Raw genomic sequence first — 27,012 nt, 5'->3', positions numbered from 1 at the left:
TTTCCTTTGAAACTGGTTTTCAGCTCGCCATGCGAAGTGTCCGCTTTCTGCAGAAGAGTTTGAGGTTTTGTCCAAAAATGACCATTTTTGCTTATTTCTGCATGTTGGGTGTGTGTGGAGAACCTGGCTCTAGATTCGTCCCATTCTTCCTGGTTCCTTTTACTGACCTTTCTGTAAAAAGTTAAAGAAAAAATCTGTCCCATGTTGAGTGAATACAATAAACGCTCAATCCTCCAGCTGTTGCCAACCCCAGAGATATGTGGCCCCCTAAGGACAGTCGGCTTCCAATGCAGGACAGACTAGAATTGCAGAGGGTGGGCACGCATCCAGACTATCTTAATAATGTTCGTTTCCAGAGCTTCCTTTATTTTTACATTCAGAGTAATCCCTTGCACTGGATTGAATTGTAACAGATGTACTGGTCTTGTTTTTAAAGGGCTTCTTTGAGCAGCGGGGGTTGCCACCCACTCTGACACTGTGTTGTTCGTTTGGAGGTGTCATTCTCCAGTCCCCTCGTGGAGAGGCGTTGATGCCTAAGAACTCAGCTGCTGTCCAATTAGAGGCGCTCGGACATACCCAGGGAAGGAGCATGGGAGGGACCTAGAGAGGTTAAAAAAAAAGGGGGCAGGAAATAATAGGCTGCTTCTATCCATGCTTGCGACATTCTGAGCACCTAGTGAGATTAGATCCCTTGATGCCTAGGAGCTTGCATGGGTACTGCTGAGGGCAGAGTTTGTCCCAATGTCTTTTGCTGAGACGGAAAGCAGGAGGAGTAGTCACTGCATATTGTACGGCCCCCTTCTGAACGCGAGGGGAAGAGTTCTAGACCGTGAAGAGCAGTAGAAAGCAGTAGCAGCTGTCGAAGTTACAAAGATTCTGTGCTGTCTCGCAAGGTGACTATCCATTTATAAAAGGAAGCAGAGATGAAAGGAAGGGCTTTCCAGTTCAGCCTGGTATTCATTTCAGGCACAGAAAAAGATCTCTCAAGATCTGAGGCATTAAAATAATAAAACAACGTAATATCCTAGATTAAAGTCCCTCACATTTGGAAATTACCTTCAGAGCTGTTTTAAGAATGTGAGAGCCAATAAATAACCAGCCCTTGACTTAAAAACTAAGCTAGGTTAGAAAATAACGTGAATGCAATAATATTTTTCTGTGCTATAATATCTCTTGTCCTGTGATCCTAATAACAGTTAATGAATGTGAGGCAGGTAAGTAATATTAGCCCTGTTTTCCACTGGGGAAACTGAGGCACGGAGTGGTTTGCATTTACCCAGCATCTGCAGTAGGACCAGGAATGGAACTTGGGGGTCCTGACATCCAGACCTGTGCTTGACCCATTGGAACACACTTACTCTAGTAGAAGCGTAAATAGACCCTGAGCCTGTCCAACATGTGTTTAGCTGTGTGAGTAGTCTCAGCCAAGTCAAATGCTTCTCACCGTGCATAAAATCTTTGCAGGATTGGAGCCATAGTTGTTTGGTTATCAGTTTAGGTAGGGTCTATGTAAACCAGTTGGTTTTCTTAGCAAATATTAAGCATACAGTGTCCCAAAGGCCAGTTTCTCTCCCCTTTTCTTTGCCTTCCGCATACATTTGCAGTGCCAGATGAATAGCTACTAGCCATATTTCATAAGATGGGTGACTTTTGGGGCTTGTGAAATGCCGCGGATTGAACAGGAGACAGACCGGTATAGTGCAGACAGACACCGGGTAAATCGTGACGGTTAGAGATGGGAAACCCACCTTGGGTCAATTCAGCCCTTCTCCCTGGCAGTGCTGGATTACCTGTCTGCCTTACACCTCTCTCCGATCAGACAGTACTCACCTTACACAGCACTTCATTTTACTCAAAGATTCTAAGAGCAGGTAAACTGTGCGGAACATAGGTCATAACATGTAAGGCCACAAGGGATCACCGTGATAATCTAGTCTGACACCCAGCATGCCCTGTACAACATCAGCCTTATACCTCACCTGGCAATTCCCGCATCGACCCCAGGAACTTGTGGTTGAACTAGAGCATATCTTGTAGAAGAGACGGCCTCTCTTGAGCTAAGGACTCCTAGCGATAGAGTCAACTACATCCCTTGGTAAATTATCTCAAAGATTAATTACCCTCACTGCTAAAAATCTGCACCGTATGGTACAGCAATGTGCCTTACAGCTCAACTGATCTGTTTTTTTTCGCTGGTGCCCTGTAGAGACCAATGATAAAAATACTGGCTCAGAAATGGGAATATCCTTTTTTAAAAAAAAAAAAATTCCCCAAATTTTTGTTTCTAGATCTTTAAAAATGGATATTTGTAAGAATATGGGGGAAAACACCCCCCTCCCATCTCCCGCCATGCTCTGTCACATGGCATCCAAATTCAGAGGAACTGTCTAAGACTTGTCACTCTTCATGTGTGCATTTATATGTCTCGTTTTATTACTGTCTGCCCGGGGAAAATGCTGCTTCTTCAGCGAGCATTTGCCCCTGACATAACATACTTATTTCTGAATCGAGGGTGACGAGGAAGTTGATTAATGATATGCATCCCCCAGCTCATCTTGTTTTGCAGGCTGGAGAGACGTGTTTGCGGCATTAGCATTCGTTTCGTGTGAGTGGAGAATTCCAAGGGCTCTGTTTCTGTGTAAGCGGAGCAGAGCGCGGTGTTCTATCAGACCTTGTTTACATGCAGATGGAGTTATTCTTCAGACTGATTGCGTCGGCCGTGGCTGATTAATGTTAGGTGATAGAACAAGACTTGTCTGGAAGATGAGGGAGAGAGGAAGTCAGCCAGCAACCTTTTGCTCCTGGCAGGTGGTGTGTTTCTGTCATTAGGTGAGTCTGTGCTACAGATCCTGAATGTGGCTCTGGGACTCTTTTTTGATCAATAGGATGATGCAAATAATAATAATTAATAATGACAGTACTTGGCCCTCATAAAGCATCCAGAGATCTCCAGGTGCTTATCGTGACCTTAGCTTCATGATGCCGTATGAGGTAGGTAAATATCTTCACCAGCAAAGCAAAGCACTAAAGCTAGGAGGTTGAACGCCCACTGAAATCAGTGTAAAGACTATGACTTCGTTGGGACTTGGATGAGTCTTAAATGACTTGCTGAAAGTCACACATCAAGCCCGTAGCAGAGCCTGGGCTAGACCACATCTCCTCCTGCCCTCCAGTCCTGTGCTTTAAGTAGATCATCTCTGCTGCCTATAAATCTATTGCATGGTATATTTCATTCCCCGTAGTGCGCACTAGCTAAGTGGGCCAATCAGGTCTTATGTCTCCTGCCGAGTCAGCAAGCCACTCACAGGGATTCTGCTGGAAACATGAGACAGTGGCTGTGGTGCAGGCTTTCAGGAGTTCGCTCCTTTCTCCAAATAGTCCCAGAAATTTGGGGCCACTGTGACATTTCAGTTTATAAGGGCTTTTGGCTCCCACACTAGAGAAGGGAAAGTATCAGACGGAAATGAGTCGAGAGTCTCAAAGAAACCAATCGGAGGAGACAGTCTGTCTCACCAGGAAAGCGTGAAAGAGACTAAATTTGGATGCTATGTACAGGCCTGGCCAGGTGACAAGGAATCCAGTGTCAGCAGGAAGGACATAGCATTTTTGTCCTTAATTTATGAGGTTGTGCCAGGTATTGTTAGAAGAGAAGAGGACATGTCTGACAAAAGCTCGTCTCCTTTGTGGGATCTGATTTGCCAAGATGTATGGACTATCTGTTCAATGGAAAACAGTAAGAATTTCTCTATCAGAAGAGAGCCTGGATGCACATAGCCCTGTCTGACTGGCTGAGACTGGATGCTTTAAAGAAAGGTGGAAACCCGAACAATGTGCTTAATTGTGCATTGCTCTAGCACAGGGGAAATGCCCTCCTGGCTCCCAAGCTCGTGAGCTCATTATATGCCCTGAAGCACCGGTATTGAAAGCCTATAGGCCTTCATCTTCACGAGTGTAACTGCAACTGCTGATATTATTGTTAGAAACTTAGAAATGTTTTTGAAACTCAGTAAGTCTCAATAGTATCCTGGGACAGAGAGTTGTGCGGTTTCTTTATACATTGCCTTTAAAAATAAACTTGTCTCGTTATTTGGGTCAAATGCCTTTTAATTTCATCGGGCACCTTCCCACACGTCTGTTTTGGGAAGGAGTGACCAGGAGGTTCTGACCAGCTTTCTCAGATGATCAGCCATTGCAGGGGCCTGGATGCAAAAGAACCCGGCTGTTCCACAGACAGGCCTCAGGGCTAGAAAGGTTTCTGAATATGCTGGTGCATTTATGACACCTTTGTTTTGATGCAGCCATGGCCTTCTGGTGCGGTTCTCAACTGTTGTGGCAGGTTGTACTTTTGACATCTTCGCAGCACGGCAGCAAATCTCTACGGTTACCGCCTTGTGGAGCTGACACAGGACCAAAAATTGCACCTGAATCAGTGCTCCTTTTTGTGCAACATGTGGATTTCATTAACCCTACAAAGGCTGGCGGCACTTAAGTCTCTGCTGCCTTTGGACAGACTCACATCATAGAAAGCCGTTTTATCCCCAGGTTCAGCTACAGAATGCAAATGTCCCACTACAGAACCTTTTACATCCTGCTGCCTTTTAGAGAATGAAAGACAACAATGAGCGTCGGCATCGCGCGCCTTAACCTGGTGTTCAGTTCATCCCGCGGCACCAGTTCTGCTTACCGAAAGTGGCCCACTAGGCACTCACATTCCATGCCCAGCTCCACGCCAGCGAGCCGGGCTTCTTACCCATGTGAAGTTTGAGATTGTTTCGGCCCCAAGACCTAATCGTTCGCTTTACCAGATGAAACTGCGGAGACGGACGAGTGCCAGCTATCCTGAGGGAAACTTTGGCGGGAACCAGCTACTAGATGGTTCGATTAGTCTTTTGCCCCTATAGCCAGGCCGGACAACCGATTTGCACATCAGGACCGCTACGGACCTCCACCAGAGTTTCTTCTGGCTTCGCCCTGCCCAGGCATCGTTCACCGGCGCGGAAGGATGTTCTTCCTCAATGCAGAATTCTCAGCTGCATGGGTCTTTTTGCATCCCTAGGCTGGAAGGAAGGAGAGCTCCTGCATCTGTCCAACGTTTGGCCAGTTTCCATCGAGACCAGTGGCCCAGTAGAATTGTGCTGTTGAATTTAGACTTGTTCTCTGATGGGACCACCTTGCTCCAAGAAACTAAGAGTATAATCTGTCCTTTTCTAAATGGGAAAGGTGGTGGATAGTTGCCTGGATTTCTTCTTTTGCCAGCTGGGTTCAGAAGAAGCCCCAGCCGGCTGATGGCATCTAGGGAACTGTGTTCACCGTAGGACCGGGCTTTGAATTCAGTCTTTGTAGCGTAGATGATGTAGCAGTGGCCACTGGAGACAGCGGATACTGAACCCTGCCATAGGCAGCAGTGTGGGATATTTCACCCTCTCTGAGTTCTTGGCAAGGCTCCCTGGGAAGTTTGGCAGCACTTCCACCACTTCCTGGACAAGCGAATGGAGTCAGGTGGCCTTGTTTTTGCCAAAGGTTTGGGCACAACATAGTCAATGCAAGAGAGACAAGGTGGGTGAGGCAGTTTATTTTATTGGACCAGCTTCTGTTGGTGAGAGAGAGAAGCTTTTGAGCCACACAGAGCTCTTCTTCAGGTCTGGGCCCGAAAACTTGTCTCTCTCTCCAACAGAAGTTGGTCCAATAAAAGACGTTACCTCACCCATCTTGTCTCTCTAATATCCTGGGACTGACACGGCTACAGCAACACTGCATATGACATGCAAGAGGGCTGGTGTAAGAGGCTGATCTTTATCTACTGGTGTCAGTCACATGCCATGCATCAGGGATACAAAAGGTTATATCCTGGCCACATGGCAGAGTCAATCCACTGATTTTAGGGGTTACCGTTACAAATGAGACCTGGTTAATCTGTAATGACTGCTAGTTCAAATCTCTTTACTATGTAAATAGATGTTTAGTCACTTAATTAGATTTGCAGGTTTCTCAGAGCCCTAAATACCCCCAAAGTGAAACTACGCAGTGTGTTGTTTTCGCTGCAGAAAGGTATCTCTCTCTACCTGTTAATCACGACATTTGTGAAAGCTGTTAATTTACTTTAAACTCTTTGCGAGGGAGGATCTATAAAATTACAATAATTGTAGGTGTTAGGTGAACATATTTGCTGTGTCTGGAAGGAATGATGCTGTACTGTATCACGTTTCTGCTGGCAGAAGCTGAAAATGGGTGTCGATGTGCCACGTTATATGCATAATGTGTAATCTGTGTTACTGGTGTAGTGCAATTGTGTTAGGAGGGCCACACAAGCTTACAATAAGAGTAGACACAAACTTGCTTGTAGGCTTGTCTCTCCTGCGTTCCAGTTGCTTAAAGGAATAGTAGTTTTAGTTAAATTGCACGTCCACTGATATTAAAGGACATGCAGAATTGGAGTCACTCCCCCCACTCCTCCCCAAAAAAAGAAAAAAAAGAGTCATAAAACCTTTTAAGTGTTGAGGAAAGATCCCAGACTGGCAGCCCCAGAGAGCAAAGTCCTCACTGCAGAGCACGCTGTGGAAAGGCAGTGCAAGTTTCTCTCCTTGCCTACCAGTTTGCTTCTAACCCATCCTGGAATGAGCACCTCCAGCATGAGAGGGTAGTTTCACTCCTTGGTCCATTTACTCCTTGGTGTAGGCACAGATTGCCTACTACCGCTTCAGTTATTGTGGTGGGTTTTGGGGGGACCTCTACTGAGACTACTGGCTCATTGCCACACAGGCAGATGTTACTTTGAGTCACTGCTGACCTGACTTAGAAGCAGAAAACTAAAGGTCAAAGGCTCTGCATATCGTTACTAGTCATTGGGAGATTGGTGTGTGTATGAGAAGCAGGATCAGATCCTACAAAACTTAGACAGGCAGCATGGAGAGGGCATTGGGCTAGGGCTCAGGAGATCTGGGTTCCATTCCTAGCTCTGGTACTAGCCTGCTGGGTGGCCTCTGGCAAGTCACTTCATCTCTCTAGGCCTCAGTTTCCCCTCCCACTCTTTGCTAGTCTTGTCTATTTGGAGTGTAAGCTGTTCTGGCTGGGGTTGTGTTACAGTGGGTTTCTACAGTGTCTCAGTGGGGCCCCAGTCTCAGCTGAGGCCTCTGGATGCCACCATCCTAGAAATTAATACTAATAATTATAAAAGGAACAAAGGGAGAAAATAAATGGAGACAGAATTTGGTGGCAAAATGCAGCGCGAAAGAGCAGAGAGGCGTTTTTGAGAAGGCTGAAATTCCATGCATAGACTACATTTTCTGACCAGGGTATAATGTCTCTGGCAGGGAATCTCTCCAAGCTCAGAGCCTTCTGTACTGATCAGACTGACCTCTGGGGAGAAGGGTGGGGTATAGGCATGTCACTGTACCGCAGTCACCTCTTGAGACAGGGTTAAAAGTGTGATCGGAGGGGGCTTAGCTCCAGCTGAGTGTAAAATGTCAGTGGAGGGTCGTGGGCTTGGTTTGAATGTGCCATTAATAAAAGTGCAGCATGCATTGACATTTTATATGAAGGCAGCCTTGCAGAACGGCACTCGCTCACCTGCAGTGTGTAACTTTGGCGACAGGAGAGTAAAATATGAAGTTTTTCGTTCTAACCGTATTCATGGGAAGGGAGGAAAAGTAGGTTTTATGGCTGGGCTGGTCAATTTTCATGATAGATTTGCAAGGCTGAATGAAAACTTTCGGCTAAACCTGACAGAGTGGTTTAAATAATGATGAATACGTTCATGTCTTTCACCATTCCATGCCAGTCACCTTGCCCCTTCAATGCCCTTGTTTCTCCACAAATCAGTTCCATCAATTCCTGACCCTGAGGCCCTGAAATATGGCATTGTGGTAAAATGGTGAGCGATGCTGTGCAGGCTTCAGCCCTGGATCCTACCTCAGGGCCAGATTTTGAAACCCTGACATACCCTGAGGAGTATTGTACTTAATGACTAGTCCTGCTGATTTCAATGGGACTCCTAGCAAAATCCGGTACTACCCCACAGAGGAACAGTTCTTACTTGGCTGTTTCTCCAGCGAACTCCCACTGCGTTTGCTTTGTCTCGTGATTCCTTGTTTCATCATGCAGCCAGCAGAAATCAACGCCCAAAGGGGGGGCCTTAAAGTGTGCTTGGATCCCATTGTATTGTGTGGGTCCTGTTAGAAACATTTTGGCCTAGGGCTCAGTGCTTCTGTAGCTGGGCTGTGCCATCGTCCTCCATATTGCCGGGGAAAAGTAGATTGTACGTTAGAGGGCAAATGCACAGGTGCCAGGGCCAGGAACCCTGGTCTGAACCTTGGTTTGCAGGAGCAGAGCCCAGGAGGGCTGGGTGCTTTGAAAGTGGACATTTTCAAAGACTCTTCTCGGAGATGCACAGTAAATTTGGGGAGTTCAAAATACCAAGGTGACTGGCTCTGCGGTATGTTAAATGTTAACATTCCCTATCCCCAGGAGCAGTAAATCCTCTGTGGAGTCTGGCCTGGGGTGTCTGGAGCCCGATCTCAAGCGTCTCCAAAGTTGAGGTGCTCCGATCCAGGGTTTTCGTTCAATGCACTATTGAGCTAGCTAGAGAGGCCCTGTTCATGCTGCCTAGCACTTGCTTTTTTCCTCTGGTCCAGGGGAACAAGATTCCTCATTTCCCCTCTCACCACCCACCTCTTTCACCCTTCAGTGTGCTGCTTTGCAGTCCTGGTCTCTGCTGAGGAGGGCTGGAAGTTGCTGCTTCTGGAGCCTGCCATCACAGCTCCCAAGAGGGTGGTAGAGAGCAACACCGAGTTAGTGCTCCTTCTCCCTACCTTTCCAGAGGCTAAGCACGCTGTTCCTGCTGCCCTCCCAGTCTCTGCTGGCCCTGGGAATGGCCTGCCGTGGAGCCAAGCTCAGATCCCCTTGCAAGGAGCTGCCACTTGGTCGTTGGGCCTGGCAGTTCTGATGTGTCTTACACACATGCTGTGTTGTGTTTTGTGCTGCGTGGGGGTGGCGCTGCACTGCTTAGTCAGCGGTAACGTTTGGTCAGGCCCATCCACATCCTACGGGGAGGGTCCTCGTGGGGACGTTCTCAGCCTGGCTTTGCTGGTGCCCTGAGCCGGGAGGCTGATGGGACTGGAACAGATCCAGTTCTCAGTGGTCAGTTCTGAAAACATTCACGTGCATCAACGTGGACGCTCTAAGCGGCTAAATAGTTGAGGGTACAGAATAGCAGCCAGTTACCGGCCTTGTGACAGGACAGAGTGAGGGGACCCCACTGATTGGTCTGTGTCCACCCATGCTCCATCTCCGCTGTGTATGAAAGAGCAGGATCTCTTGCAATAGCTGTGATGGGCAAAGCTTCCCTTTGTAGGCTGCTGAGTGAGCGTGTCGTACCACAGGTGTGTCCCCTGTTCACGTACCATGGGTAGCAGCAAAGCACCCTGCCACAGGCTGCCCAGCCAGTGTGTCCCAGCTCTGCTCTGGCTGGGCCATCTTTCGAAGGAGGGGTTCACCGTTCAGCCCTTGGCCTGTCTTCTGAGACTGCCAGCAAAGGTGCCAGACTTAGGGGAGTAATTCAGAACGGCCCTCAAAGTACCAGACTGATGCCACCAGCTGCTCTTGGCTGACTTAGGGCCTGGTCCAATGCCCTTTGAAGTCAGTGAAAAGAGGCTCTTAAAAGTTAGAGCTTGATAACCCGTTACAGCCCCCCTGTGCCATCCAGTCTTCCTGTACTTAGTTTATGGTGGAGAGGATCCTTCACTCTACCTAGGCCTGGATTTAGGACAGCATTTAAGCACGTGCTTAACTTTGACAGGAATTTGGCTTCAGTGGGATTTAAGCACATGCTGAATAGGGATGTTTTTGTGAATGGAGGGCTAGTGATTCATGGGAGTGAAGGAAGCAACCTCACTATTGCTTGTGTTAAATAGTGAACATAATCCTCCTGGATACATTGTACTCAATAACTACAGGCGTGGAGATCAAAATCCCTGCTCACTGTTCATCCGCTGCTGTGTATTTTACCAGATGTAATAACCTAGCCCTGAACAAAACATACCCCTGGCCCCATCGATAACAGTGGTGATCGACAAAAAAAGAACGCAGCCTGAAGTGGATAAAAACTGTTCCGGGGTATTTACTCAGACTTTCCATTGAGTAATGTGTGCAAGCAGTTGCTACTGTGTGTGAAGACAGGATATAAATCCGGGGCAGATCTGCATATTACCATCGCTCCGGTGGACTACCTGAGGATCTGCCCCCAGGTGTGTGGTTAATAAGTGGAAAGGAGCGAGGTGTCGTTTTTTGTTTAAATTAAGTGGATTGTTTTTACTGCTGTTCTGTGAAAACAGCGGTCTCTCTCTCCCTTCTCCCTACCCTTTGGCCTTTACAGGAATGTGGGGTCTGGCAGGCTTTATCGAGAGCTAAAAATGATTTGGCCCTGTCCGTACTCGTGGCAAAACCATTTTTCACACCAACTGAGAAGAGTTAAGGATGGGATCCATTGTTAACACCTGTTGTCAATGACAGATTGTTTTCCTAGTGTAGACAGGACTAGTGTGTAAAGTGTGCTTGGATCCCTGTGCATTGTATGTGTTGTATTTTAAACGTCATGGCCCCGCTTCAGCAACATATTTCAGTATGTGCTTAAGTCCTGTTGCAGTCAATGGACACTACGTACAGGGGGTGGGGGGCATTGTGTCCTGATGGACAGAGCACTGAACTGGGACCCAGGAGACCTGGGTTCTGCCACTGAGCTGCTGGGTGACCTTGGGCAAGGCATTTCCCATCCCCATGCCTTGGTTTCCCCATCTGTAAAATGGGGCTAATGATCCTAAGCTCGTTTGTAAAGCAGATTGAGATCTATTGTTGAAAAGTGCTATATGTGAGCTGGGTATTAGTATTATCATGAGATGTTGTTGATTATTTTGTGCTGTTGGGATAGACGTAAGCAAATACTTCAATGTATGGCTGAACTAGAGCCTTAACTGATCACTTCTTTTTCAAACTCTTCCAAGAAAACAATGGGTTTCTTAAAATTTGTTTTACATGCAAAGAAAATTCCCCCTGGAAAATTCATGAGGATGGTGCTAACCCTGTCCTCAGTTAAGAGTGTTTAAATGTTCAATAGGTTATTCATATAATTCATAGCCTCCATGCTTAGGGGTTGGGTTTTTCTTTTGCTATTTTGTGCTGTGATGGGGCTTAACTCCCATTGTCTGCAAGGTAAAGGATAAAATCCCAGTTAAACATGCTCCGCTCCTGGGGGGCGCTGATTAGCTAATTGCCTCCTGGCCAGAAGAGGCAGAGTTAGGCCTTATAAATAGACCGAGGGGATGTCTGTCTATATGGCAATTACAGACCCACAGCTGGTCCGTGCTGACGAACTTGGGTTCGGGCTAAGGGGCTGTTTAATTGTGGTGTAGAGGTGCAGGCTTGGGCTGGAGCCTTGGCTCTGGGACCCTCCCACCTCACAGGCTCTAGTGGGTTTTTAAGTGCAGTGTAGACACACCCTGAGGGAGCTCAGTTGTGGAGGGAAGACCCAGGAAAGAGGAGTTAGGGAGTTTTCGCCTCTCCTTCCGGAAAGTCCTGGGTCGGCAGACTAAAGAGGCCACCAGGACAGAATTGGTTCCTGTGGCGGGCCATGAAAAAAGGGGCAAGCTCCAGGGAGAGACTGTGGAGAAGGCAGGACTCTCCTATGGAGGGAAACTTAAATGGAACATAGTAGGCTCCTGTGGGCGGGAACCCTAAGACAGGGTTTGTAAGCAGAGAAGAGAAAACTTCAGTAGCCCAGGAAGGCAGAAGAATTGTTCAGTTTAGTTCGGGCTTATCTGTGATGTCCCAGGAGCAAAGCCATCCCTTCGGTAGGGCGAATTGGGGCGACCGCTCCAGGCCCCGCGCTTTGGGGGGCCCCGCGGGCCGGTGCGATTGGCCAGTACGGTTGGTCCTGGAAGAGATGAATCTGTCACTTCCGCCCTGGACCCCATACTCCCTAGAGACGGCCCTGCCCAGGAGGGAGGGGTCTGAACTTAGGTGACTTGGCCAGAGGGCAGGGCCAGGGGCAGGCGGCCTGCAGGAGGAGCTGGAGCACAAGAGAGTAGCAACATCCCACACTGACAGAAGGGGGCGCTCCAAGGGTGAGTGAGCACTGCTGCATGTTCATGTCTGTTAAAAAAAATTAATGATATTTGCACACAAAAACAGGTGAAACCCGATATTTTAAAAGGCCTACTTGTGCAATACACACATTTTGCCCTTTGGACCTTTCATTTTTAGCATGAATATGGTCTAAAAATATAGTAAAATAAAAATCATATCACACTTTAAACTGGTTCCGGGATCAGAAACACAAAAGTTGTCTTATTTTTGTAAAAAGTTGTAAACTACAAACCAATAGACGTGCGGATGATTTTGTAAATCATGATTTTTTTTGACTGACATCCTTTCTCATGCTTCAACCTCAATTAAGTGTGTGTGTGTGTGTGTGTGTGAGAGAGAGAGAGAGGGAGGGAGAGAAAGTCAGTGGGGCAGTTTTCAGTTATCTATGCAGTAGCAACTAATAATTAAAAAGAAAAGAACCTCACCACCGCATTTCTATTTCCAGGGGTTAGGAGAATCAGTTTCTTCAGTGACAATTCTTGTTTTTGAGGGGAGTAATAAATCAGTCTAATAAATAATTTCACACTAATGTTAAAGGATCACTCGTGGCAGGTAGAAGTTGAACCTGCTGAGTACAATTTTATGCTTGGCAGAGCAACAGAATTCGATGTTTTCTAGCTTAGACCTTTGCTGTGCATTTTGGTGCTACAGTCCTTTGTGTTCTAGGATGGCACAGAGCATTTGTAAGGCAGGGTAGGTTTAATGTCATAGGCAGTTTAATGGAGATGCATTTAAAACAAATTCTAACTCTTCGGGTTGAGGAGAATAAAAGCTTTCCACAGCCTATTAAGGATGCCTGCATGTTGTGTTCGAAAGTCCATTGTGTGACTAAGACATTTTACAGGTGCATTATTTAATAGCCTGGCCAACTGTATATACCAGTGCACATTTCTGTGGCCTTGATCCTGCAGTTCTTTGTGCGATGCAGGACACTGAGCAGAAAATAGCTGTGATCCGGAGCACTAGTCTTGCGCCATTGAACTCAGTGGGAGTTTTGCCATGCATTTTAGTGTCCATTCAGATCTGCCCTGGTGCCCGATCCTTCTCCCACTAATCATGGGTGAAAGAGAAGCAAGAGCAGAAGCAGGTCTCAAGCCCCTTACTCTAAGAAGGAAAACTTGACAAAGGGAGCTGGGCTTGGGTGTGTTTTAGGAGGGAAGCTCACCTCTCTTCATTGTGACAAGGCATTTAGGCACATGCGCTCCTCTGTGGCCTCACTCCTGCTAAAGTAGGCCTCGCAGCAAATCAGCTCCTTGGTGAGAGGCAGGACAGCCTTGTGGGTAAAGCACTGGATTGGCGCTCAGCAGGCAGGTTTCAGCTCCTGGCTCTGCCACACTCCCTGTGTGACCTTGGGCCAGTCCCTTCACCTTTCAGTGCCTCAGGTCTCCATCTGTGCAATGGCACTGATAATACTCCCTTAGCTTATAAACTCTTCAGGGCAGAGTGTGTTTCACTATGTGTCCATGCAGTACCTAGCCCAGCAGGGCCTGGCCTTGGGTGTGGCCTCCAGGTGCTCATGTAACATCAATTAATGCACAAGTGGGTTCTCCTGCTTTACACTCATGTATGCAACACTTGTGCTGGGCAGAGCTGAATGGGTCAAATTCACCCTTCTCTGCACAAATTTTGGGGCTCATCCAAAAACAAGCTGGGTTTCAGACTTGGTTGGTGGTCAAGAAAGTATCCTTCTCCCCATTTCTAACGGGATGACTGGAAACCGAAGGGCCATGTAGCAAAGCAGCTGGGCAGGCAGACAAAGGACCTGCTGCTTCTGCCATTCGGTTACATTTACAGCAAAAATGAGGCAGGAGGCCAATTTGCATGTTCAGATGTCTCTGGTAACACACCCAGGCTTGTTAAGGGCATGCCAGCTAGTGGGTTGGAGGACAGTGAGGAATTGCATTTCTCTTGTCCAGCCTGGTTATTTTGTAGTCCCGAGTTTTACCACATAACAGAAGTCTTCCTAGCTTGTACATTCCGTTATTATAGATGTGTGTGTGTGTGAGAAAACATGAATTCTCTTCTATTCTGTCTGAAAATGCATTTGTTTCTCAGAGCACAAATGTCAGGGCATTAACTCTCTTCTTTTTTCCAGGTTTGTCCCGTTTTTTTCAACAGCCAGAGTCTCAGACAGTGGAAGAAAATGGTATGGTCCGATTTGAGTGTCGGATCGAAGGACTGCCCTCCCCTGTCATCACCTGGGAGAAGGATCAAGCGGCTGTTCCTGCAGAGCCCAGGTGAGTGGCTAGTGGTTTTTTTGGGGGTTAATAATAATAATTAATAATAAAAAAATTAAGAGATGAGTGTCTTTTATAAAAATCTGGAATTTAAGGGGCGGTGTCAGGGCAGTTTTGGACCTAAAATTTAGACTTTGTAAGGACAAATCATAGAATCATAGAATATCAGGATTGGAAGGGACCTCAGGAGGTCATCTAGTCCAACCCCCTGCTCAAAGCAGGACCAATGTTCTCAGAACCAACAGAAATGTATCCATAAAACTTTGAAAAAAGAAAAGAAACTGCCCTCCCCCAGAATATGCCCTTCCCCTGCGGTATTTGCCGCATTAGAGCTACTGTATAAGTTGTAATGGATAATTTCGTGGAAGTGAAATTGACTAATAATCACACAAACTCAAACAGGATTGTTGAGTGCCAGATGCCCATTCATCAAAGGCTTGTGTGCAATAGCAAACCAACTCTTGACAGTTTGTAAGTATCCTTTTGCCCATTCAGTGTGTTTAATGACTGGCTGGGACTTGGACACTCTGGCAACAGAGAGAAATAGCGAAGGAGACAAACGGCATAAAGAGTGTCAAGGAAATGCAGACATTTGATATTTTGTCAAGTTTTTGGTCCTGCAAAGATTTAAGGACGTGCTTAACGTCCTGCATGGTGAGTAGCCCCATTGACTGCATTGGGTCTACTTGCCATGCATAGAGTTGAGCGTGTGTCTTTGCAGGGTTGGTGCCGAAGGTGGTGTTTTGTAATAAACCCGTGGCCAACTGAGATTGCGTGGCTGTCGCTAAGCTGTGCAGTGTGGGATGTGGTGTTTCACAGGTGGAGCTGAATGCAGAGTTTGGTTCTGAAGACATTTCCAAATTCTCTTTCTCAACCTGTTTCCCTCAGAGATTTAACAAGGGCTTAAAGCTTCTGTCAGTGGATCCTCTGGGACTATCCAGTCAGAACGTGGACTTTCTGTTAGCAAAATACATAAATAATTTTTTTTAAAAATTCCTTCTGCCCTGCTTCTTTGTCTGAAACAAAGTGTGTGTAGTGTGGGAAGGAGAGGAGGACCCCGGGGACTAGTGGCTGATCAGCAGACTTCGTAGATTTCTATGGATCTAATGATGACATTGTCCTTTAGTCCCTTAAAGTTTGGTAGGTTTCATTTTCTGCAGAAAGAGTCATTCCCCCAGAGAGGAAAGTTAACCCACGTGATGAGCAGGGGGAGGAAGGGATTAAAAAAAAAACAACGAGATTCAGAAATGATTTGGGAACAAAGGATGTTTCTGTAAGAATAGCTGTTTATATCCTTGAGGCTGTCATGCGGCGATCTGAAGCTTGTGGGAGGTTGTTGCTTTGTATGAGAAGAAAAATAAGTGTTTTTTTAAAAAAAAGGTGGGGTGGGGTTGGGGAGGGAAGCATGCCATAGATAGGGCAATGGCTTTTTAATATGACAGCTCGATGGATGTTGTGAAATTACTTGCTTGGAGATTGCTTTCAACATAGGCGGCTTGAAAATTGCTTTCCTTGTAACAGCCAGACATAATCATTGGCTTCAGATCTTGCTGTTAAATCATGTTTAGCTAATATACTATTTCAGGGAGATTTGCTTTCTGTTGTTGACTTTATACAATCGGCTTTTGAAAGAATTAAGTGTTCCCAAGGACGTGCTGGCCACGGAACGTTTGCTCCGTCCATCAGCCACACCCCTCGTGCCTAAGGGTCTCAGAATGCTGGGCGAGCTTACCTGTCACAGGTGGCAGCCTTAACCCAGAATCGCTCTGCAATACCAGATTCCAGGTAAGCCTTAAGCTGGCCACTGATTTTTGCAGCTCATCTTTGTGTAGGCATCTGACTGGGCCTTTGGAAGTGTGTACATTTGCGCTCCGACAGATGATGATGACCTACAATACACAAGCAGCATATGGAAGTCAGTTTTGATAGACTGAGAGCTGTGCAAACTCAACGTTGACATTGCAGCACTCCAGAAAACAAGACTTGCAGATGCTGGTTCTCTCCAAGAGGCCAATTACGCCTTCTTTTGGCAAGGTAAAAGCAGCAAAGAAAATCGTCTGCACGGTATCTCGCTGTGAGAAACAAGTGGGTAAAGCTCCTAGAAACACCCATTGGGAAGTCAGAGCATATCGTCTCACTTGAACTGTAGATGACCATTGGCTCTGTCAACATCATTAGTGCCTATGCACCAACACTCAAATCTAGCCCCAAGGAGAAGGATATATTTTACAACTCTTTGCATCAAGTCATCAAAAGAATACCATAAACTGAGCAACTTTTCCTCCTTGGTGACTTTAATGCAAGAGTAGGTGCAGACAACAACTCATGGCTAGATTGCCTAGGAGATCTGGGCATTGGCAAGATGAATGAGAGCGGCCAACGACTTCTTGAATTCTGTGCCCAAAACCAAATGTGCATTACCAATTCATATTTTACAGGAAAAGGTCGCCACAAAGTGTCATGGCGACATCCACGATCAGGCACTGGCACCAGTTAGCCCTTGTTATTGTCAGGAGGAAAGACCTACCCTTAGTGCAGAACACTTGCACGTTCCACAGCACTGATTGTGATGCTGACCACGCCTTGATCATTAGCAATGTGAAGATTACAGCCAAGAAGCTACATAGAGCAAAACCTAGGAGCAAGCCCAAAATCAACACTATTAACACCAAAAACCAGAGGAAATGCCAGGAGTTGGTGAAGGCTTTTGAACTTAGCATGCATGGGAAGTCATTGCCGGAGAAGGCAGAGGAGTTTTGGGAAGATTTAAGATATGATTGCTGTCTATAAATATATCAGAAGGATAAATACTGGAGAGGGAGAGGACTTATTTAAGCTCAGTACCAGTGTGGACACAAGAACAAATGGATATAAACTGGTCATTGGGAAGTTTAGACTTGAAATTAGATGAAGGTTTCTAACCATCAGAGGCGTGAACTTTTGGAATAGCCTTCCAAGGGAAGCAGTTGGGGGCAAAAGACCTATCTGGCTTTAAGATTAAACTCGATAAGTTTATGGTGGAGATGGTATGATGGATAATATGATTTTGGTAATTAATTGATCTTTAACTATTCATGGTAAATAGGCCCAATGGCCTGTGATGGGATGTTAGATGGAGTGGGATCTGAGTTACTATAGAAAATTATTTCCTGGGTATCTGGCTGGTGAATCTTGCCTGTATGCTCAGGGTTTAGCTGATCACCATATTTGGGGTCGGGAAGGAATTTTCCTCCAGGGCAGATTGGAAGAGGCCCTGGAGGTTTTTCGCCTTCCTCTGTAGCATGGGGCACCGGTCACTTGCTGGAGGATTCTCTGCTCCTTGAAGTCTTTAAACCACGATTTGAGGACTTCAATAGCTCAGACATAGGTGAGAGGTTTTTCGCAGGAATGGGTGGGTGAGATTCTGTGGCCTGCGTTGTGCAGGAGGTCGGACTAGATGATCATAATGGTCCCTTCTGACCTAAATATCTATGAATCTATAACAACAATCCATGAAACACCTTTAGCTACATTTGGGGGAAAGAGACCATTAAAAAGGGACCGGTTTGAAGAAAATGAAGCGGAACTATTACCTCTCATCAACATTAAGTACAGAGCCTACCTGGAACACAATAAGCCAACAGGGAGCACCAAAGTGAGACTTCGACATGCGGAACCTGAGGTGCAGCGAGCAGGCAGACACTGTGCAGATCATTACTGGATGAGGCTCTGTGAAGAGATACAGACATCATCAGACACAGAAACCCTCCAAGTCATGCACAATGGCCTGAAGAAAGCTCTAGCTCGGGATCGGCAATCTTTCAAAGAAGGAGAGCCTTTTTTTTTTTTTTTTGGTCTTTGACCAAAATATTTAAAGAGCCGCATCACACGCAAAGCTACTTGTAGAGTTAGAAGTTATCAGCTAATAAAAAGCCAATGGGAGTGCGGAACCGATGCTTGGGGCGGGGGCAGCATGCGGAGCTTCCTGGTCGCCCACGCCTAGGAGCCAGACCTGCTGGCTGCTTCTGGAGTGCAGCGTTGAGCCAGGACAGGTAGGGTCTAGCCTGCCTTAGCTCCGCAGCACCGCCGATCGGACTTTTAACGGCCCGATTGGCGGTCCTGACTGGAGCCGTCAGGGTCCCTTTTCGACCGCGTGTTCTGCTTGAAAACCGGACACCTGGTCACCCTAGAGGAAGTCGGTGGCAAAACTCCGATTGATTTCAGTGGGGCCACGAGTTCACTGGCAGTATGATCTCTGTTTTTATGAAAAGAAAAGGAGGACTCGTGGCACCTTAGAGACTGACAAATTTATTTGAGCATAAGCTTTCGTGAGTTATGGCTCACTTCATCGGATGCATGCAGTTTTCCATGCTGTAGCTCACGAAAGCTTACGCTCAAATCAATTTGTTAGTCTCTAAGGTGCCACAAGTCCACCTTTTCTTTTTGCGGATACAGACTAACATGGCTGCTACTCTGAAATCTGTTTTTATGGAGACTTTACTTTAGTTTTTTATTTCATTTGGACAGAAAGGCTATGTCTGCTCTTTGTGTACTAAAAAAAGCATTATGCCATAGTCTCCCTAAAATTCTGAATCATTCGGCAAACTTTGCTACATTGCAGTGGGAAATAAATGCCTACCCCAAATTCTTTTGAAGTCTCTAGTTGATGAGCATGACTGTGGTGAGCGCAAATAGCTGGAAGCTTTGAGATCTGTTGGGAAAGATCGAGTACAAAGACGTCTTTCTCTTGCACGCCTGTGCTTTCCTTGGGAGAGCAGTATGTCACATATCTTGCATTTAGGTTGGAAATACAGTCACTAGTAGTGGCTGTACTTAGAAGCCCTCTCCGTACTTTAGGGCTCTCAAAAATGATTGTGTTAAACATATTGGATAGCTGGTGACCTTGAGGTTTTTCTTTATGCTAAGACCTGGTAACTCTCCCCATGCCCTTCCTGCGGTTAGGACTCCTAAAGGAAACAGTGGCAAGGCTGAGTAATTGAGGGTAGTCTACACAACACATACACACAGATAGATGGATCATACATTGCAGTGTACCATCATGTTTACCTCTATGTGGTACCCCTCCTCCGGTCAGTGTGCCTCTTAGATATGTCTACACTGCAGTCAGAGGTGTGACTGCAGCATGTGTAGACATACCTGACCTAGCTTTGATTCAGCTAGCTCAGATAACAACAGCAGTGAAAGGTTCTGCAGCATGGGCTGTATAATGCTGCCTGGGGGCCCTGGATATGTATTTGAGCAGCTAGCCTCTGATGTAGCCTGTCGTCGTAGACAGACCCTTCGATTGCGAGCTTTTTGGAGCCCGTGTATAGTTTGTACTGAGCACACTGGGCATGCTACCGAAAACCGACTGTGAGAGCTAATTGTGTTAAACTCCCTCTGAGGACATTGGTGGGTTTCTGGTTGGTTGTTTTTTTTTGTAAACTGGATTTTCCATCTCGACAGGCGGCTCTAGGATCGGAACCCCTCCTCGCAAGGCAGAAAGCGATTACATAATGGATCTCAGCCATATGCTTTTGGAAGTGTGTTTGACTTCTCTATTTGGAACCGGTAGATGCCTTTCCTGGTGTTTGAAATATGCTGATAGTAATTACGCACACTCAGAGCAGATGCGCGATAAAAATAAATTTCATCGCACTGGGGAGCTCTCTTTCGACAGAGAGAGAAATATTTGGCTTAGTGCCGCTGCATTCAGCCAACGAGCCCCCACAGTGGCTCTCTGGATAATGCTGTCCTGTCAAGGGCACACGTGGCCTGGTCCTGCAGCCCTGACTCATGTGAGTGGACACACTGGCTCCAGCAAGATTATTCCTGTCAGTAAGGTCTGCAGGATGGGCACCGTGGTGACAGCATCACTTCCCTGGCTGAGCTGCCTTAAAATGATCTCTCTTCGAAGCCGCCAGCGTTCACGAGACGGGGGAGCTGATGCCTGAAGATGCAGCTGGCTCAGTGAATAGAGAACCTGTGCCACGTATCGTGCTAGAAACAGCTCAATTTCCCATCAGGACTTGCTGGAGTAGAGCATTAGAGCAACGAGACCATGAAACCAGCCTTCTCCTCTCCCTTCCGCCCAGGCAGAATATCTGCTGCCCCTTCCTTACCAATCCGCTTTCAGTGCGTCGATGAAGGCTCATAACCCAGAGCTGCCTGTCAAAGCTCTGCAGCTCTGCTGATGGCGTTCTTCAATTAAAACTGGGTCTCATCTATAATTAAAAAGGCTCACGTAGGCTTGGGCCTTGTATTAAGAAATAAAGAAGCTGCCGGGTAGGAATCCAGGCAGAAAATGAAGAACCTGACAGCCAGCTTGTTCTTTGTGCTAATTGCTAATCAGGTGTATGATTCAGTGTAATGCCATATAAGCTGGGTTTTTAATTACAGAGCAATGTATCCATCAATAGTCAGCCACGGTAGCCTGGTTGGTGGGTGGCCAGAGCCGTGCTTCGAGTAGTTGCCAGGCGTGGTCTAGTGACTGGGAGTCAATGTTTGACCCTCAGCTCTGGCCTGGACCTGTTGTGGGAGACTAGTTGAGTCACTTCTCAACACTTCAGTGATGATCGGGGAAATGCCTTCCTATATAAACTGCTTTGAGATCCCTGGGTAAACAGCTTTATTCAAGTGCTGATTATTATTAAATATAGTGGGCTGGATCCTAAGCTGCTGTTACTTGGATTAGCTTCATTGACCTCAGTGGATTAACAGCAACTCAGGATCAGACCCCTCTGTTATTACACCTGATCAAACTATTTTAAGTTACTCCTATAGGGCCAGCTCCTGATTTCAGTTACAGTGGGCACAACTGAAAAGTTTGTACCATTCTGAAAGCTATGAATGATCCCAGCAGGATTCCAATTACACTTCTGGGGCAAATGTCCCATGCTGGTGATTTCTTTTGAAACAGTGAGCACTTTTTCACTGCCCTGTTGTAAATTCAGAGCGGCTTCAGCAGAGTCAAAAACCGGACACCTGGCAACCCTAGCGTGAGGTAGGTAAGACTTTTATAGCAGTGGTTCTCAATCAGGGGTACACAGAGGTCTTCCAAGGGGTGCATCAACTCATCTAGAGATTTGCCTAGTTTTACAACGGGCTACATAAAAAGCACGAGCGAAGTCAGTACAGACTAAAATTCCATACAGATAATGACTTGTTTATACGTCTCTGTATACTATACACTGAAATGTAAGTACAATATTTATATTCCAATTGATTTATTTTGTAATTGTATGGTAAAAATGAGAACATCAGCAATGTTTCAGTAACAGTGAGCTGTGACAGTTTTGCATTTTTATGCCTGACTTTGTAAGCAAGTGGTTTTTAAGTGAGGTGTAACTTCAGGGTACTCAAGACAAATCAGACTCCTGAAAGGGCTACAATAGTCTGGAAAGGTTGAGAACCACTGCTGTATAGTATTTTACTGAAGGGAGAAACTGAGGCACAGAAAGATTAAAATTACATGCCTGAGGCCAGCCAATGAATCAGTGGTGCAACTGGGAAGAAAACCCCCTACTTCTGACTCCCAGTCATTCTCTCTAACTGCCAGCGCTGTCTCCCCCGTGGAGTTGTTAAAGCGAGAAGGCGTTGCTTAGTCTGCATTTCCCTTTCTCCTCACCCAGCGTTCTATTACAAACCGAGTCTGCTGATCAAAAGAGCATGACTTCCAGGGCAAACTTCTTTTCATTTTTGGAGCTGTCACGAGAAAGTAGTTCCTTATCGGTATCTTATTTGTACATACGTTGGGTGCATGGTCCCCTGCATTTGGCTTCCATGCAGAAAATGCAGCTTCCTGCTTTGAGATATCAGAAAATCATTTAATGAAGAGTTCGCTTAAAACAAGCGTTCCTGGATCCTTATTCTAGGGCAACTCCCTGAAATCCTGTTTGCGGGAGAAGGTGCTTAGCGGGTCTGACACTTTGTTCAAACAAAGGCAAATATAGGGGGTTTCACAACTGGGAAGAGCAGAGTGGCTGGTAAGCTATAGGCAAATTAATTCTGTTACCTGTCCGCATGCATAGCCAAATATATTTGTCTGTTACTCATACATGTGTGTCAGATGGCAGGGGAAACAGACTCTTCAGCAGCCTTCTCTGTAGCTGTTACGTCCCTGGTTGCTGGAACTTCCTATCAAGCCAGGCATTGAGACTTGCCAGTAGAGTAGGTAACGTTGAACTACATTGGTTGTTGGCCTCATTCACTGCCCAGTGGACCCTCAGCTGTGAGTGAGCCCCTGGTGGGGGGAAGTTTGCCTGTAGAGAGGGCTCAGAGGTCTTCTATGCTACCTGCAACCCCACAGCACTGGGGGACCTGGACAGGGAGATCTACAGATGGGGCATGGCCGGCTGAGAAGCTGGCAGGGCTAGGGTACTGCTGCCTGGAAGATGTACTGAATCACTGCCCTAGGTCATGACTCTGGCACTGTGGGCCTGATCCTGCGAGGTGCTGAGCACCTTCAAATCCAGATCAATGGGAGTTGGAGGGTGCTTAGCGTCTTGCAGGACTGGGCCCTGTTTGAGCGCACACAGCACTGACTAAGCTCACTGTAAAGCCAGAGGAGGGGTTCTCTGGGGGCAGTTTTTCCAACAGTTCCGGGCGGGAATCTGCAGAGGAAATCCCCAGGACTTCGCAGGAGCCACATCTCAATGAGGTGGGACTCAAAAGCCCTTTGACCCCAGAGAAGAGCTTCTGCTGCAGATCATAAGAGCTAAAGAATCCACTTGCAATGCATAACTACAGCCTCACTGAACTTGCCGACTTATATACATACCCTTATAGGTTAATAGATGGCATTCTTCCTACTATCTATCTACGTACATATGCAGACACACACTCATTTATGTGTGTGTGGGGGTGCATATATTTTTTTAATATAGAATGTTTTCTGCAGCAGAGACCTGTAGGCTTAGTCTGAAGAAGGCAGCAGTTTTATTGTTGCGTTGAACCATTGCTATTAATGGGTTGTACATTTTGCTGTATTTAAAACTCTCCTATTGGGAGGTTAAAGAGTCTGTCGCCCACTCTTCTCTGCCGAGGCTTTGGCGATGTGCACATAATACGTTTTCAAGTACAAGGAAGGAATGAAAATAGCTGCATTCCAACGGCTAGGGCATGAATCGTGTTTGCTGTGAAAAGCAAATCTCATGCTCTTTATTTTCCTTATTCAGGTTTATAACTCTTCCCAATGGCATCCTCCAAATCGTAGATGTGCAGGAAAGCGACGCTGGGGCTTATCACTGCGTAGCGACCAACGCAGCACGGAAACGCTACAGTAACGATGCTATTCTTAGCGTCTTAAAAGGTAAGGCCCCACAGGGCATTTGTATGGCTGTGTAAAACTGAGCTGAGGATTCTTTCTCATAAATAGTGAAGCTGCCATGAAATGCTGATGATGGTATTCTCCCTGTGGGTGTGATTTCAATTGTGGGATAGTTGGACTGTTTCTAGGGGTGCCGTGGACAATTTAAAACGAACTGTATTTATAATGATAGGGTATCTTTGCATCCGTTACTTACAGGTGCTGCACTGACTTGTACAGCTTGTTCATGTGTTGTACTCTATGGGCAAAATTCTGATTTGTGGCAGTGTTTTTACCTAAGAAGCTAGTCACAGCTGCCGTACGTGGTCCTGGGCACCCTAAAACCCCTGGAGCTGCCCCGTGTAGATTCTCTGTGTGTCCTCTGTGCATTGAGCCGTAGAAGGGTCCCTGGTGCAGTGTGGGTATCTGGCATCAGTGCATCCTTGGCCTGGGATTTTCAAAGGTGCCACATCCAAATCCCACACTTTGGTTCCTTTGACTGGCCCAGCCTGAGTCTCTTTGCACCCTCCCTCATTAGGGTTGTGTGTGCCGTATGAATGAGTAATCTGCATGGGCAGCTGAACAGGGGCTGCACAGGGGTCACTGTGTGACCAGGACACGGGTGCAAGCCAGTGTAGGGGTATTTCGTGCCACTTTCTGGAGGTCAGAGTGAAAGGGTCCAGATAGGTCTGATCCCTGCACTGCTTCACACCCTGTTTGTTTTGTGACTGTTGCTGGCTCTGTCAGAGAGAAGGGCAGTCAGAACCATGACTTTCTCCCAGGCCTGCAGGTTTGTCTCTGGTGCAGTGTTTTGTAGACATGTTTGTTGGAAGGTTCACATTCCAGTTCTGTGCATGTTTCCTGACTGGAGGGAACAGAAGCCTCTCTCAGAACTGAAAAGAGGAGCGGGGCGGGATCAGGGGAAGCAAATTCAGCTTCTTCTGTGTAATAGAGTCTGCTGGGTTGATTTCTCTGTTGTGTATGCCATTCCCGTGATAACTTGGTAACACCTTATTAGGGATCCAAGATGTTCCATTGGACCAGGATCTCTCAGTCTCTCAGATAATTCAGGCCTTCATATACCACTCGTTACTGTGCTATCTGAGACATATACATGTAATATCCCACCATTTCTGACCAATGTAAAACCCATTTTGGGGTGGAGGCCTGTTTTCTTCTCCCAACCAGACATTGTCAGACAGGCTGTTGTGGCCAGGGGTTCAAAACTCGTGTGAGATGAAGATTTTAAAGATTTGTTGGTTAGTCACCTTGTTTAGAAAATGGAATTGAGTTGTCTGGGAAAATAGCAGGCTTGTTTTCCTTTTGTAAGTTTGGTTTCTGGATTCCATTTCTTTTTTCCCTCTGGTTGTTTTTCTTGATGGGAAGGAACTGCAGTGGACTGTTTTAATTGGAGACCTCTTGAGCCACTAGAGTCTTGGGAGCAACACCGAGGAGCTTTCCCTCCTTATCAAAACTTGGCAACATACAGAGTTTTTCATGGGGCTCAGAGACGGATTCAACTTTAATCAAAGCCCATTCAGTAATCCCATTTTCAAGCATTGTCATATTAAGGAGGAGTTTCAGATGTATGCATTCCTTCTGACCACTCCTAAAGAGGAGATACCTCCCTCCTTAGGAATTCAGTTGTAATAACTTTAGGTCCCTGGAATTCAGCCTAGATGACTTCAGGTCAGGAATAAACAGCAGATGAGCCTCTTAAAGATCATGGTCTAGTTCTCACGCAATGTGCAATAGGCCTGAGCTACAAGAACATTGCATTGGTGCTTCTGGGTCTGGATAAGCAACAAGAGACTAGAAATAGAGAAAAGATTGCACCAGATGAGAATGCTGCCTAAACAGGACATTCTCCAAAGCTTTCTATGGAACCTGTTTTGCTCTTTGGGGACATCTCTTGCACGAGGAGGGTAAATGTGACACTCTGAGGCATTTAAAGGCTTTGGTCATGTCCATGCTCAGCTGCTGGTGTTGGGCAAGGTGCAGAACAAATTACATCCTTTCAAAGAAGCCTTTCCTGTGTTTTCAAAAGTGACCCCATGTCTTCCATGCATAATCATCCAAGTTCATGGATGGAGCTGCCTTAGAATCTGTCCAGGTCTCTTCTGATCTATTGACACTGCCTGCAGCTTGGCCCTGGAGATCCCAGACTCTGCAGAGCAGGGATTGACCTGCTCAGAGAAGCTGCAAAGCACGCTAAGCCATGTGGCAGCTGGGATCTCCAGCGTGGCATGGGCTGGGCTGGCAGGCAGAGGCAATGTGCTTGCTGTAAGAGGGGGCCTCTCCATTTGACCTCAGACCAGTGGCACCTGCTGACGCTGGGGGTGCAATCAGCCCCGTGGCTCTGCCAGTGGCAGTGGCCTGCAGAAGGGCAGCAGGAGGTTACTCTTCCAGCAGCATTGGGTGAGAGGATCTCTGGAAGTCTGGCGTGCAGGGGGATGGGTTCGGGGGGTGGTAGAGTCGGACTCCCTACCCCCGATTAAAGTACTGGATCTCTGCTCTGGTCCATGCCTCTGTTGTTCATGAAACAGTTCAGAAAAGTTGAGAGGGGGATAGGAGAAGGCTTAATTCGCAGGATTCCCCCGGGGAAGGAGCAGAAGCGACATGACTCGTTCCGTGAATGTTTGCTGGTGGATAATAACGATAATGAGCAGAACACTTGGCAGTCCTCAGTGAGGAACTTGAAATCACTTCCCAGCCATCAGTTAGTGAACCCTCCCTGCACCCCAGGGAGGTAAGGAAGTATTATGATTTGTATTTTAGTAGCACCTACTACAGTCTAAATAGGCAACAAACAAAGGGTGGGAGGCACAGAGAAGGGCGGTTACGTACCCGAGGCCACACAACCTGGTCCATGGCAGAGCCAGAATTAGAAGCCAGGTCTCCTGACTCCCAGATCCACAGCCTGTTCGCTAGACCTTGCTTCCTCCTGCTTGTTATAGCCACTGGACAGTCTGAGGCACAGAATTGTTAGAGAAGCAGCTCAAGGATCAGCCAAAGAGCCAGGTACATACGCAGGGTGCTCAGTCCTCCATCTGCAGGGCAAAAATCCCTTGCCAGCTCCGAGATCCTTCCATGGCCCTTTTTGTCTTCATTTAGAAGTGTCTCGCTTGTTCCTCTGCCGCTCATGTGTTTTCACATAGATGCCTTTGCTGTTCATCCATCAGCAGGGAGTGTAATTAACTGTGGAGTCCAAGAATACACCTTTGATCAATGAATTGTGTTGTGGAGATAATCTGTGTTGAACCTACAGAGAATTCTTGAGCAGTCCTACACCCTGTATCTAATTACCAGCCCCTGCCAGATCCTGTGCGTTCCTAATGAAACACAAGGTAACAG

General features: G+C 46.7%; 1 protein-coding gene across 1 annotated transcript in view; it reads left to right on the top strand.

The window, feature by feature from the left end:
• The window catches only part of IGDCC4 (immunoglobulin superfamily DCC subclass member 4), a 176,887-nt gene that overhangs the window by 65,665 nt on the left and 84,210 nt on the right, over positions 1 to 27,012 (top strand). The window contains exons 3-4 of the mRNA XM_077829341.1: positions 14,231 to 14,372; positions 23,528 to 23,661. Of these exons, the coding sequence (XP_077685467.1) occupies positions 14,231 to 14,372; positions 23,528 to 23,661 (276 nt within the window). The remainder of the gene's footprint in view (positions 1 to 14,230; positions 14,373 to 23,527; positions 23,662 to 27,012) is intronic.

The sequence above is a fragment of the Eretmochelys imbricata genome, chromosome 10 (assembly GCF_965152235.1).
Source record: "Eretmochelys imbricata isolate rEreImb1 chromosome 10, rEreImb1.hap1, whole genome shotgun sequence".
Lineage (NCBI taxonomy): Eukaryota > Metazoa > Chordata > Testudines > Cheloniidae > Eretmochelys > Eretmochelys imbricata.
The sequence above is the reverse complement of the archived record's forward strand: the minus strand, read 5'-3'. Positions and strand labels throughout refer to the sequence as shown.